The sequence below is a fragment of the Macaca mulatta genome, chromosome 3 (assembly GCF_049350105.2).
Source record: "Macaca mulatta isolate MMU2019108-1 chromosome 3, T2T-MMU8v2.0, whole genome shotgun sequence".
NCBI classification, from domain to species: domain Eukaryota; kingdom Metazoa; phylum Chordata; class Mammalia; order Primates; family Cercopithecidae; genus Macaca; species Macaca mulatta.
In genome coordinates this window covers 142232363-142245487 of record NC_133408.1, presented here as the reverse complement: position 1 = coordinate 142245487, position 13125 = coordinate 142232363, and the positions used below count along the sequence as shown (strand labels likewise).

The 13125-nt window shown below is 38.8% G+C and overlaps 1 protein-coding gene across 14 annotated transcripts in view; it reads left to right on the top strand.

Annotated features, from left to right (window-relative positions):
* The window catches only part of CCDC146 (coiled-coil domain containing 146), a 251767-nt gene that overhangs the window by 192242 nt on the left and 46400 nt on the right, over positions 1 to 13125 (top strand). For 11 of the 14 annotated variants that reach the window (XM_077997123.1, XM_028846140.2, XM_077997120.1 and 8 more), the window contains 2 exons: positions 1145 to 1393; positions 2754 to 3306. In XM_077997123.1, the coding sequence (XP_077853249.1) occupies positions 1145 to 1393; positions 2754 to 2957 (453 nt within the window). In that variant the 3' untranslated portion in view covers positions 2958 to 3306. Of the gene's footprint in view, positions 1 to 1144; positions 1394 to 2753; positions 3307 to 13125 lie in introns of those variants that run through there. The other 3 variants (XM_077997122.1, XM_077997119.1, XM_015134198.3) reach the window with 1 other exon arrangement.

Sequence of the window (13125 nt, the reverse complement as noted above, 5' to 3'; positions counted from 1 at the left end):
GTTTCTGACCTAGTAATGATGCACACCAGGAATTATCAATAACGCCAACATGTCAGTGTGACGGTTTTCATTTAAAAAGTCATTTCAGATGCAGAACTTCTGCTGATCATCTTACATAAGCAAAGAGGAACGTTAGTTCTACCAGATTTTTGCCCCTGGATAAGTGACAAACTAATAACGTCAAATTAAGCTAGAATTTAGGCATCAAGAACACTCTTGGCTGGGCACAGTGGGTCATGCGTGCAATCCCAGCACTTTGGGAGGCCAAGGCAGGAAGACTGCTTGAGCCCAGGAGTTAAAAACCAGCCTTGTCAGCACAGCAAGTCCCCATGGCTACAAAAATAATAAATTAGCCAAGTGTGGTGGTGCATGGCTATAGTCCTATCTACTTAGGAGGCTGAGGCAGGAGAAGCGGTTGAGTCCAGGAGTTCCAGGATGCAGTAAGCTGTGATCACACTACTATACTCCAGTGTGAGCAACAGAACAAGACCTTGTCTTTATTTTAATTTAAAAAAAAAAGAACATCCCTGGCTGGGCGCAGTGGCTCCCGCATGTAATCCCAGCACTTTGGGAGGCCAAGGCAGATGGATCACAAGGTCAGGAGATCGAGACCATCCTGGCTAACATGGTGAAACGCCATCTCTACTAAAAATAAAAAAAGCCAGGTGTAGTGTTGGGCGCTTGTAGTCCCAGCTACTCGGGAGGCTGAGGCAGGAGAATGGCGTGAACCCAGGAGGCAGAACTTGCAGTGAGCCAAGATCACGCCACCGCACTCCAGCCCCGGCGACAGAGCGAGACTCCGTCTCAAAAACAAACAAAAAAACACATCCTTCCACCTCTCCTTCTCACCTCTTAAAAATGCTTAAAAATGGGCACTAACCTATTCTCCTTAATGTTATCCACCTTGAAATCTAGTAACTAGATAAACAAATCCTTTTCTTGTTCTCTCCTTGTCCTTACACAACCAGGGCGTTCGGCTCAATCTCTGCAGTCTCTTCCAGTTCTTAATTTCTGTGAATTCCAAGTTAGACCCTCCTTCCTTCAGGCAAAAATGCACCCCACCATTATAGACGGCCAGCAGCCTGCCATTTTAAGTCTTCGTGGACCGCATACATAGACTAAGCCTTGGGCTCTTTAATTCTAGATGAATGGCTATCAAAGAAGGATAAAAAATGCCACTGAGAAAATGATGGCTGTTGTTGCTGAGCTGTCCATGAAACAAGCCCTAACCATTGAACTCCAAAAGGAAGTCAGGGAGAAAGAAGACTTCATCTTCACTTGCAATTCCAGGATAGAAAAAGGTCTGCCACTCAATAAGGAAATTGAGAAAGAATGGTTGAAGGTCCTTCGAGATGAAGAAATGCATGCCTTGGCCCTCGCTGAAAAGTCTCAGGTAGGCTTTGGCTCCTGTATTGCTTTTCTAAAGGGTGCCAGCAGGGGCTGCTTTCAGGGGGTCATTCATCCCACAGTATAAGAAAAATTTCCCCACTCTACCACACACAGTCCCAACAGTCATCAGAAGTGTGTTTAAAGATATTCTATAGATAAGTCAAAGTGCAGTAATCCAGAGTGCCACAATACTCAATGAAGAACACTTAGCAAGCACAGGTCCCACCCCACAGCCTTACATCCTGGGCTGCCGAGGCTGAACATCATGGCCTTCCACCAGCATAGTGACGACCAGGCTGGCATCGGTCTTGTCTCTAAGTCTCCAATCTCTGTCTTGGCACCTCTGCTCAGACCACACCTGACTGTTCCATGTTCATCTGCTGTGGCCTCCACAGCATACAGTGAGGCCTCCACCCACATTATAGTTGCCATGCCTTCTGCAGATGCTCGATGTACATCATAGGCCTCAGCGGCCCCCCTTTATTTTCCCACCTTAGTCCTCTGGCCTAAGGCTAGGTCTATCACTGACTCCCCCTGCAAGTTAGATACCAGATCTTCTGCCTACCCCCATGACCTGTCAGTATTCTCAGACTGGAATTAGGCATCTCTTTCCAAGGAGTCTACATCCTCCAGATGTACAACTCACTCAAACTGTCCAGTGGATGTCACCAAAAGGGTCCCTATTTGCTCCTGAACCCAAGACAAAACTGCATTCAAAACACACTAGGAATGCCTGAGCACAGGTATAAATTACATGATTTATAATTTCCGCACCACTTGGGACTGTTCCTTTTAGGGCATTCAGATTTTACCTGTGGTGTCCCACTGTCATTTATCAGAGGGCTTTTTAGTGCAGTAAGTGATTACTCTGTTTTCCAGAGGCACAGGCAAAATCTCGAAAACGTTGCGGCTCAGAGCAAGCTGGTGACCGTTTTCCTCCTCTGGTTGCACTTTACTCCTCTATCTCTTCCATTGTAATATTTGCTCACCAATGACTTACCAAAGGAAATATGTTGCTCTGCCTTTGTCAAAAACAGGGAAATAATTAGTGCTTGATGACAGATATTGAGGTGGAAACATAGTTAGGACCCACGAAGCAGTCTTTGAAAAACCCTAAACTCCAGGAATAATGTGATGCTGAAGCAATACAGCCCATTCCAATGAGGGGTGGGTGTGTGTGTGTGTGTGTGTGTGTGTGTGTGTGTGTGGTGTGATTCCACCCTCCTACTCCTCCCATCCCTTTGGGGAGTATCAGCTAGCACAGTCAAAGACTGTCCAGGCCAGCTGCGTCTTTTGGGACCTAAGGATAAAGTGACTTCACCAGAGTTTTCAGAGAACTGAAAAGGAAAAATCATTCTTTGCAGGAGTTCTTGGAAGCAGATAATCGCCAGATGCCCAATGGTGTTTACACGACTGCAGAGCAGCGTCCAAATGCCTACATCCCAGAAGCAGAGGCCACTCTTCCTTTGCCAAAACCTTATGGTGCTTTGGCTCCTTTTAAACCCAGTGAACCTGGAGCCAATATGAGGCACATAAGGAAACCTATTATAAAGCCAATTGAAATCTGAGTAGGTGAACAAATCCAGGCCTCTCAAGGAGAGGACTTCAACCAGGCTTCCTTGTACCCACAGGTGAAAAATGTGAGCATAATACTTGCAATTTTATTGATAAGTAAGGTAACCACAATTAGTCAACAACAGAGTACAACATGGTTTCTTTTTACCTACCAACTACTATACCTTTCATGACATTGAATAGGACACAGAACTGTCCTACATTTATATGTCAAAGTATATATTTGAATTGCTTATATTTTCTTTTTCACTCTTTATGTTGAGTACATTCCAGAAATTTGTAGTTGGCAAGGTGCTATAAAAATGCACTAAAAATAAATCTCTTTTCAATGAAGTACAGAAATTGGCAGAGTAGTCTTTGTTTATTAAAGAAAAAACAAATACCGTTCAATCTACACACTTTAAAAAGAAACAATGGCTATTTGAAAAGGAAAATATCTCAAGTATTGCAAAGGCATAACTCACTTTGTCGAATAAGAAGTAGCACTTAATCTTGGTAAATCTAAATTATGTAAAGTAGTGAAACTTGTCATGGCTGTTTGCATTTTTTTTCATTTTACTTTTTTGACTAATAATAATTGTACCTACTCATGGGGTACATAGTGAAGTTTCAGTACATATAATGTATAGTGATCAGATCAGGGTAATTAGCGTATACATTCAAACTTTATCATTTCTTTGTGTTGGGAATATTCAGTATCCTCCTAGCTGTTTGAAACTATATATTATTGTTACCTATAGTCATCCTACAGTGGTATAGAACATAGGACTTATTCCACCTATTTCACTGTAATTTTGTGTCTATTAACAAATCTACCCCATTCCTTCCTTTCCTCATCCTTTCCCCTAACCTTCCCAGCCTCTTGTATCCGCTGTTCTACTTTTAGCTTCCACATGAGTGAGAACAGTTTTTTGCTTACACAAATGAGTGAGAACATGTGGTGTTTAACTTTCTGTACCTGGCTTATTTCAATGAACATAATATCCTCCAGTTCCTTTCACGATGCCACGAATTACAGGATTTTGTTCTTTTTTGTGGCTGAATAGTATTCCATTATGTATATGATATGTATGTGTGTGTGTGTGTAACTCCCATTTTCTTTTATGTGTTTATCTGTTGTTGGACACCTAGGTTGATTTCATATCTTGCCTATTGTGAATAGCACTGCAGTAAATATGGGGGTGCAGATGTCTCTTCAGTATTCTGATTTTCTTTCCTTTGGATAAATTTCCAGTAGGGAGATTGCTGGATCATATGTTAGTTCTATTTGTAGTTTTCTGAGGAACTTCCATATCATTCTTCATAGTGACTTCTCTAGTTTACATTCTTACCAACAGTGTATATAAGAGCTCCTTTTCTCTGTATCTTTACCAGCATTTGTTATTTTTTAACTTTTTGGTAATAGCTATCATAGTTGGGGTGAGATGATACCTCATTTTTTTTTTATTTCTATTTCCCTGATTTCCCTGATGATTAGTGATGTTGAGCATTTCTTCATATACCTGTTGGCCATCTGTATGTCTTTTGAGAAATGTCTGTTCAGGTCATTTACCCATTTTTAAATCAGATTGTTGTTTTTGTAGTGTTTTTTTGGTGTTAAGATATTTGAGTTCCTTATTTATTCTGGATATGAATCCCCTATTGGATGATTAGTGTGCAACTATTTTCTCTGATTCTGTAGGTTGTCTTCACTCTGTTGTTTCCTTTGCTGTGCAGAAGGTTAAAGTTTGATGTAATCTCATTTGTTTAGTTTTGCTTTTGTTGCCTGTGTTTTGAGGTCTTATTCATAAAATATTTTCCCAGGCCAATGTCCTGAAGCATTTCTCCTATTCTTTCTTCCAGTAGTTTTATGGTTTTGGGTCCTATATTTAGGTCTTTGATAATTTTGAGTTGATTTTTAAATAGGGTCAGAGGTAGGGGACTAGTTTCATTCTTCTGTATAAGGACCTCCAGTTTCCCCAGTACCATTTATTGTAGACACTGTCCTTTTCCCAATGAGTATTCTTGGCACCTTTGTCAAAAATCAGTTGTCTATAGATATGTGGATGAATTTCTTGATTCTCTATTTTGTTCCATTGGTCTATGTATCTGTTTTTATCCCAGTGTCATGCTGTTTTGGTTACTAGAGCTTTGTAGTATATTTGAAATGTGGTAGTGTGATACCTCCAGCTTTGTTCATTTTGTTCAGGATTGCTTTGGCGATTTGGGGTCTTTTGGGGTTATATACAAATTTTAGGATTGTTTTTCTTATTTGAAGAATGCCATTAGTTTTTTGATAGTGACTGCAATCTATCTGTTGATTGCTTTGGGTAGTATTGTTGTTTTGTTTTATTTTATTTTATTTATTTTGGGAGACAGAGTCTCACTCTATCACCCAGGCTGGAGTGCAGTGACATGATCTTGGCTCACTACAGCCTCCACCTCCAGGGCTCAAGTGATCCTCCCACCTCAGCCTCCTGAGTAGCTGGGACTACAGGTGCACACCACCACACCCAGCTAATACTTTTATTTGTTGTAGAGATGGAGTCTCACTGTATGACCTAGGCTGCTTTCAAACTCCTGGCCTCACGCAATCCTCCTGCCTCAGCCTCCAAAATGTGCTAGGATTATAAGTATGAGCCACCACACCAAGCCAGAATGGCTATTATTAAAAAGTCACACACACAAAAAAGATGTTGGTAAGGTTGCAGGAAAAAGGGAATGCTTAACACTGCTGGTGGGAATGTCAAATTAGTTCAGCCACTTCGGAAAGAATTAAAAACAGAACTACCATTTAACCCAGCAATCCCATTACTGGGTATATACCCAAGGAAAATAAATTGTTCTACTAAAAGCACATGTGCACTTGTACATTCATCAAAGCACTATTCACAATAGCAAAGACATGGAATCAACCTAGATGCCCATTAACACTGGACTGGATAAAGAAAATGTGATACATATACACCATAGAATACAGCCATAAAAAAGGAATAAAATCACATTCTTTGCAGCAACATGGATACAATTGGAGGCCACTGACCTAAGCAAATTGACACAGGAGCAGAAAACCAAATACTATATGTTCTCACTTAAAAGTGGCAGCTAAACAATGAGTACACATGGATATAAAGGTGGAAGCAACAGACTATTAGGGAGAAGAGGGAGGGAGGTGGGGAGAGTTGAAAAACTACCTGTTGGGTACTATGCCCACTACCTGGATGACAGGATCATTTGTACCTCAAACTTCAGCATTACATGATTTACCCATGTAAGAAAAAAATCTTCTTTAAAGGTTCAGTAGAATTCAGCAATGATACCATCTGGATTTTTCTTTGTTGGAAGACTACTTTATTTTATTTTACATTTTATTTTATATATTTTATTTTATTTTATTGTTTTGAGACAGAGTCTTGCTCTGTCACCTAGACTGTAGTGCAGTGGCCAAATCTTGGCTCACTGTAACCTCTGCCTCCCAGGTTCAAGTGATTCTCCTGCCTCAGCCTCCCAAGTAGCTGGGATTATAAGCATGCACTACCATGCCTGGCTAATTTTTGGAATTTTTAGTAGAGACGGGGTTTTGCCAGGCTGTTCTCAAACTCCTGGCCCTGAATGATCCACCTGCCTTGGCCTCCCAAGGTGCTGGATTACAGGTGTGGAAGACGTTTTATTACTGATTTAATCTAATTGCTTTGTATTGATCTGTTCAGGTTTTCTAGTTCTTCCCTATTCAACCTTGGCAGATTGTATATGTCAAAGAGTTTATTCACTTCCTCTAGGTTTTCTAACTTGACATATAGTAATTCAAAGTACCCTGGAATTATTTTTTGTATCTGTTGGGACATCCCCTTTTTTGCTCTTGATTTCATTTATTTGGGTCTTCTCTCTTTTTTCCTTAGTCTAGTTAATGGTTTGTTGAATGTGTTTATTTTTTTTTTCAGAAAACCCACTTTTTGTTTTGTTGATCTTTTGTATTTTTTTACTCTCAATTTCATTTATTTCTGCTGTAATCTTTATTATTTGTGTCTCCTACAATTTTGACTTTGATTTGTTCTTGATTTTCTAATTGCTTGAGGTATATCATTAGGTTATCTGAAATCTAGTTTTTTCATGTAAGCATTTGTTGCTATAAACTTGCCTCTCACTACTGCTTTTGCTGTGTCCCATACGTTTTGGCATGTTGTGTTTCCATTTTCATTTGTTCCAAGGAATTTTTTAATTTCTTCCTTAATTTCTTATTCATTTTGGTCATTCAGGAGCATGTTGTTTAATTTCCATGTATTTGTATAGTTTCAAATGTTCTCATTATTTATTTCTAATTTTATTCCATTATGGTCAGATATTTGATAGATTTTGATTTAAAAAATAAATTTGGAGGCCGAGCGCAGTGACTCATGCCTGTAATCCCAGCACTTTGGGAGGCCGAGGCGGGCGGATCACTTGAGGTCAAGAGTTTGAGACCAGCCTGGCCAACATGGTGAAACCCTGTCTCTACTAAAAATATAAAAATTTGCTGGCCATGGTGGCACATGCCTGTAGTTTCAGCTACTTGGGAGGCTGAGGCAGGAGAATGGCTTGAACCCAGGTGGCAAAGGTTGCAGTGAGCCAAGATTGCACTATTGCACTCCAGCCTGGGCAACAGAGTGAGACTCCATCTGAAAAAAAAAAAATTTTTTTTTGAGACTTGTTTTATTTCTAACCTATGGTCAGTCCTGAAGAATGTTTCATGTGCTGATGAAAAGAACATGTATCCTGCATTTCACCTGTTGGGTGAAATGTTCTGTAAATGTCTGTTAGGTCCATTTGGTGCATGGTATGGTTTAAATCCAATTTTTCTTTGTTGATTTTCTATATAGATTATTTGTTTAGTGCTGAGAATGAGGTGTTGAAATCTGCAACTATTTTTGCACTGAGGTCTATCACTCCCTTTAGCTCTAATATTTGCTTTATATATCTGAGTGCTCTGGTGTTGGGTGCATATATATTTATAATTGTTTTATTGCTGAGTTGATCCCTTTATTAGTATATAATGGTCTTCTCTGTCTCTTTTTAGAGCTTTTGACTTGAAGTTTGTCTTGTCTCATATAAATATAGCTACTCCTGCTCACTTTTGGTTTTCATGTGCTTGAAATATCTTTTTCTATCCCTTCACTTTCAGTCTATGTGTGACTTTACAAGTGAGGTGAGTTTCTTGTAGGCAGCATACAGTTAGGTCTTAGTTTTCTTTAATCCAATCAGCCACTTGATATAATTTATTTTTTAAGTATAATTTTATTTAATTTTTCCATAAGTTATTGGGTTACAAATGGTATTTGGTTATAGGAATAAGTTCTTTAGTGGTGATTTGTGAGATCCTGGTGCACCCATCACCCAAGCAGTATACACTGCACCATATATGTTGACTTTTATTCCTTGCCCCCTCCCACTCCCCCCCGAAGTCACCTAAGTCCATTGTATCATTCTTATGCCTTTGTGTCCTCATAGCTTAGTTCCCACATATCATTGAGAACATATGATGTTTGGTTTTCCATTCCTGAGTAACTTCACTTAGAATAATAGTCTCAAGTCTCATCCAGGTCATTGCAAATGCTGTTAATTCATTCCCTTTTATGACTGAGTAGTATTCCGTGTGTGTGTGTGTGTGTGTGTGTGTGTGTGTGTGTCTATATATATGTATCACAGTTTCTTTATCCACTCATTGATTGATGGGCATTTGGGTTGGTTCCATGATTTTGCCATTGTGAATTGTGCTGCTATAAAAATGCATGTGCAAGTATCTTTTTGAATAATGACTTTGTTTCCTCTACATAGATACCCAGTAGTGGGATTGTTGGATCAAATGGTAGTTCTGCTTTTAATTCTTTAAGGAATCTCCACACTGTTTTCCATAGTGGTTGTACTAGTTTACATTCCCACCAGCAGTGTAAGTGGGATTCCCTGATTGCCGAATCCATGCCAGCGTCTACTGTTTTTTTCTTTTTTTGATTATGGCCATTCTTTCAGCAGTAAGGTGGTATCGCATTGTGGTTTTGATTTGGATTTCTCTCATTATTAGTGATGTTGAGCATTTTTTCATATGTTTGTTGGCCATTTGTATATCTTCTTTTGAGAATTGTCTGTTCATGTCCTTAGCCTGCTTTTTGATGGGATTTTTTTTTCTTACTGATTTGTTTGAGTTTGTTGTAGATTCTAGTTATTAGTCCTTTGTCAGATGTATAGATTATGAAGATTTTCTCCCACTCTGTGGGTTGTCTGTTTACTCTGCTGACTGTTCCTTTTGCTGTGCAAAAGCTCTTTAGTTTAATTAGGTCCCAGTTATTTATCTTTGATTTTATTGCATTTTCTTTTGGGGTTTTGGTCATGAAATCCTTGCCTAAGCCAATGTCTAGAAGTGTTTTTCCAATGTTATGTTTTAGAATTTTTATAGTTTCAGGTCTTAAGTCCTTAATCCACTTTGAGTTGATTTTTGTATAAGGTGAGAAATGAAGATCCACTTTTATTCTCCTACATGTGGCTAGCCAATTATTCCAGCACTATTTGTTGAAAAGGGTGTCCTTTCCCCACTTTATGTTTTTGTTTGCTTTATCAAAGATCAGTTAGCTGTAAGTATTTGGGTTTATTTCTGTGTTCTCTGTTCTGTTCTATTGGTCTATGTGCCTATTTTTATGCCAGTACCATGGTGTTTTGGTGACTATGGCCTTATAATATAGTTTGAAATCAGGTAATATGATGCCTTCAGATTTGCTCTTTTTGCTTAGTCTTGCTTTGGCTATGCAGGCTCTTTTTTGGTTCTAGATGAATTTTAGAATTGTCTTTTCTAAGTCTGTGAACAATGATGGTAGTTTTTTGATGGGGATTGCATTGAATTTGTGGATTGCTTTTGGCAGTATGGTCATTTTCACAATATTGATTCTACCCATCCATGAGCATGGGATGTGTTTCCATTTGTTTGTATTGTCTATGATCTCTTTCAGCAGTGTTTTGCAGTTTTCCTTGTAGAAGTCTTTCGACTCCTTTGTTAGGTATATTCCTACGTTTTTGTTTTTTGTTTTTTTTTTGCAGCTATTATAAAAGGGATTGAGTTCTCAATTTGATTCTCAGCTGGGTCACCATTGGTGTATAGAAGAGTTACTGATTTGTGTACATTAATCTTGTATCTGGAAACTTTGCTGAATTCTTTTATCAGTTCTAGGAGCTTTCTGGAGGAGTCTTTAGGGTTTTCAAGGTAAACAATCATATTGTCAGCAAACAGGGACAATTTGACTACCTCTTTATCGATTTGGATATCCTTTATTTCTTTTGCCTGATTGCTCTGGCTAGGACTTCCAGTACTGTGTTGAAGAGGAGTGGTGAGAGTGGGCATCCTTGTCTTGTTCCAGTTCTCAGAGGGAATGCTTTCAACTTTTCCCCATTCAGTATTATGTTGGTTGTGGGTTTGTCATAGATGGCTTTTATTACATTAAGGTATGTCCCTTGTATGCCGATTTTGCTAAGGATATTAATCATAAAGCGATGTTGGATTTTGTCAAATGCTTTTTCTGCACCTATTGAGATGATCATGTAATTTTTGTTTTTAATTCTGTTTATGTGGTTTATCACATTTACTGGCTTGCGTATGTTAAACCATCCCTGCAACCCTGGTATGAAACCTACTTGATTATGGTGGATTCTCTTTTTGATATCTTGTGGATTCAGTTAGCTAGTATTTTGTTAAGGATTTTAGCATCTATGTTCATCAAGGATATTGGTCTGTAGTTTTCTGTTTTGGTTGTGTCTTTTCCTGGTTTTGGTATTAGGGCGATGTTGGCTTCATAGAATGGATTAGGGAGGGTTCCTTCTTTCTCTAGCCTATGGAATAGTGTCAAAAGGATTGGTACCAATTCTTCTCTGAATGTCTGGTAGAATTCTGCTGTGAATCCATCTGGTACTGGACTTTTTTGTGGGGGTAATTTTTTTGACAGAGTTTCACTCTTGTCCAGGCTGGAGTGCAGTGGTGTGATCTCAGCTCACTGCAACTTCCGCCTCCTGGGTTCAAGTGATTCTCCTGCCTGAGCCTCCAGAGTAGCTGGGACTACAGGCATGCACCACCACACTTGGTTAATGTTTGTGTATTTAGTAGAGACAGAGTTTTGCCACATTGGCCAGGCTGGTCTCAAACTCCTGACCTCAAGTGATCCACCCACCTCGGCCTCCCAAAGTGCTGGGATTACAGGCATGAGCCACCGCGCCCGGCCTTTTGTTGGTAATGTTTAAACTACCGTTTCAATCTTGCTGCTTGTTATTGGTCTGTTCAGGGTGTCTAATTCTTCCTGATTTAAGCTAAGAAGGTTGTATTTTTCCAAGAATTTATCCATCTCTTCTATGTTTTCTAGTTTATGTGCATAAAGGCGTTCATATTAGCCTTGAACGATCTTTTGTACTTCAGTGGTGTAAGTTGTAATATCTCCTTTTCGTTTCTCAGTGTGAGGTTATTTGGATTTTCTCTCTTCTTTTCTTGGTTAATCTTGCTAATGGCCTATCAATTTTATTTACCTTTTCAAAGAAACAACTTTTTGTTTCATTTATCTTTTGTATTTTTGTTTGTTTCAATTTGTTTAGTTCTGCTCTGATCTTGGTTATTTCCTTTCTTCTGCTGGATTTGGGTTTGGCTTGTTCTTGTTTCTCTAGATCTTTGAAGTGTGAACTTAGATTGTCTGTGCTCTTTCAGACTTTCTGATATAGGCGTTTAGGGCTATGAACTTTCCTCTTACTATACCTTAGGTGTATTCCAGAGGTTTTGATAGGTTGTGTCATTTATTGTCATTCAGTTCGAAGAATTTTTTATTTTCCATGTTGATTGTTTTTGACCCAATGCTCATTCAGGAGCAGGTTATTTAATTTCCATGTATTTGCATGGTTTTGAAGGTTCCTTTTGGAACTGATTTCCAGTTTTATTTCACTGTGGTCTAAGAGAGTGCTTGATATAACTTAAATTTTCTTAAATGTATTGAGGCTTGTTTTATGGCCTATCATATGGTCTATCTTGGAGAAAGTTCCATGCACTATTGAATAGAATGTGTATTCTGTGGCTGTTAGACGAAATGTTCTGTATGTATCTGTTAAGTCCATTTGTTCCAGGGTATAGTTAAAACGCATTGTTACTTTGTTGACCTTCTGTCTTGTTGACCTCCCTAAGTGCTGTCAGTGGAGTTTTGCAAGTCCCCCACTATTATGGTGTTTCTGTCTATCTCATTTCTTAGGCCTATTAGTAATTGTTTTATAAATTTGGGAGCTCCAGTGTTAGGTGCATATATGTTTAGGAAGTGGAGCATTTAGGCCATTTAGATTCAATGTTAGTATTGAAATGTGAGGTACCATGTGAGGTATCATGCTCTTTGTTGCCTGTGTACTTTTGGAATTTTTTTGTTATTTTTTTTAACTTGTATTTTTGTTTTATAAGTCTTGTGGGATTTATGCTTTAATGAGATTGTGTTTTGATGTGTTTCTAGGATTTGTTTCAAGATTTAGAGCTCCTTTTAGCAGTTCTGGTAGTGGTGGCTTGGTAATGGTGAATTTGATCAGCATTTGTTTGTCTGAAAATATCTTTCCTTCATATGTGATGCTTAGGTTTGCTGGATACCAAATTCTTGGCTGACATTTGTTTTGCTTGAGGAGGTTGAAGACAAGACCCCCAATCCCTTCTAGCTTGTGGGGTTTCTGCTGAGAAGTCTGCTGTTAAATCTGATAGGTTTTCCTTTCTAGGTTACCTGGTGCTTCTCTCTCACAGCTCTTAAGATTCTTTCCTTTGTCTTAACTTTGGATAACCTGATGACAATGTGCCTAGGCAAAGATCTTTTTGTGATGTATTCCCAGGTGTTCGTTGTGCTTCTTGTGTTTGCCTGTCTAGGTCTCTAGCAAGGTCAGGGAAATTTTCCTCGATTATTCCCCCAAATACGTTTTCCAAGCTTTTAGAATTGTCTTCTTTCTCAGGAACACTGATCATTCTTAAGTTTGGTTGTTTAACATCATTCCAGACTTCTTGGAGGCTTTGTTCATATTTTATTTTTTTGTCTTCATTGGATTGGGTTAATTTGAAAACCTTGTCTTTGAGCTCTGAATTTCTTTCTTCTACTTGTTCAATTCTATTGCTGAGACTTTCCAAAGCATTTTGCATTTCTGAAAGTGTGTCCAAAGTTTCCTGAA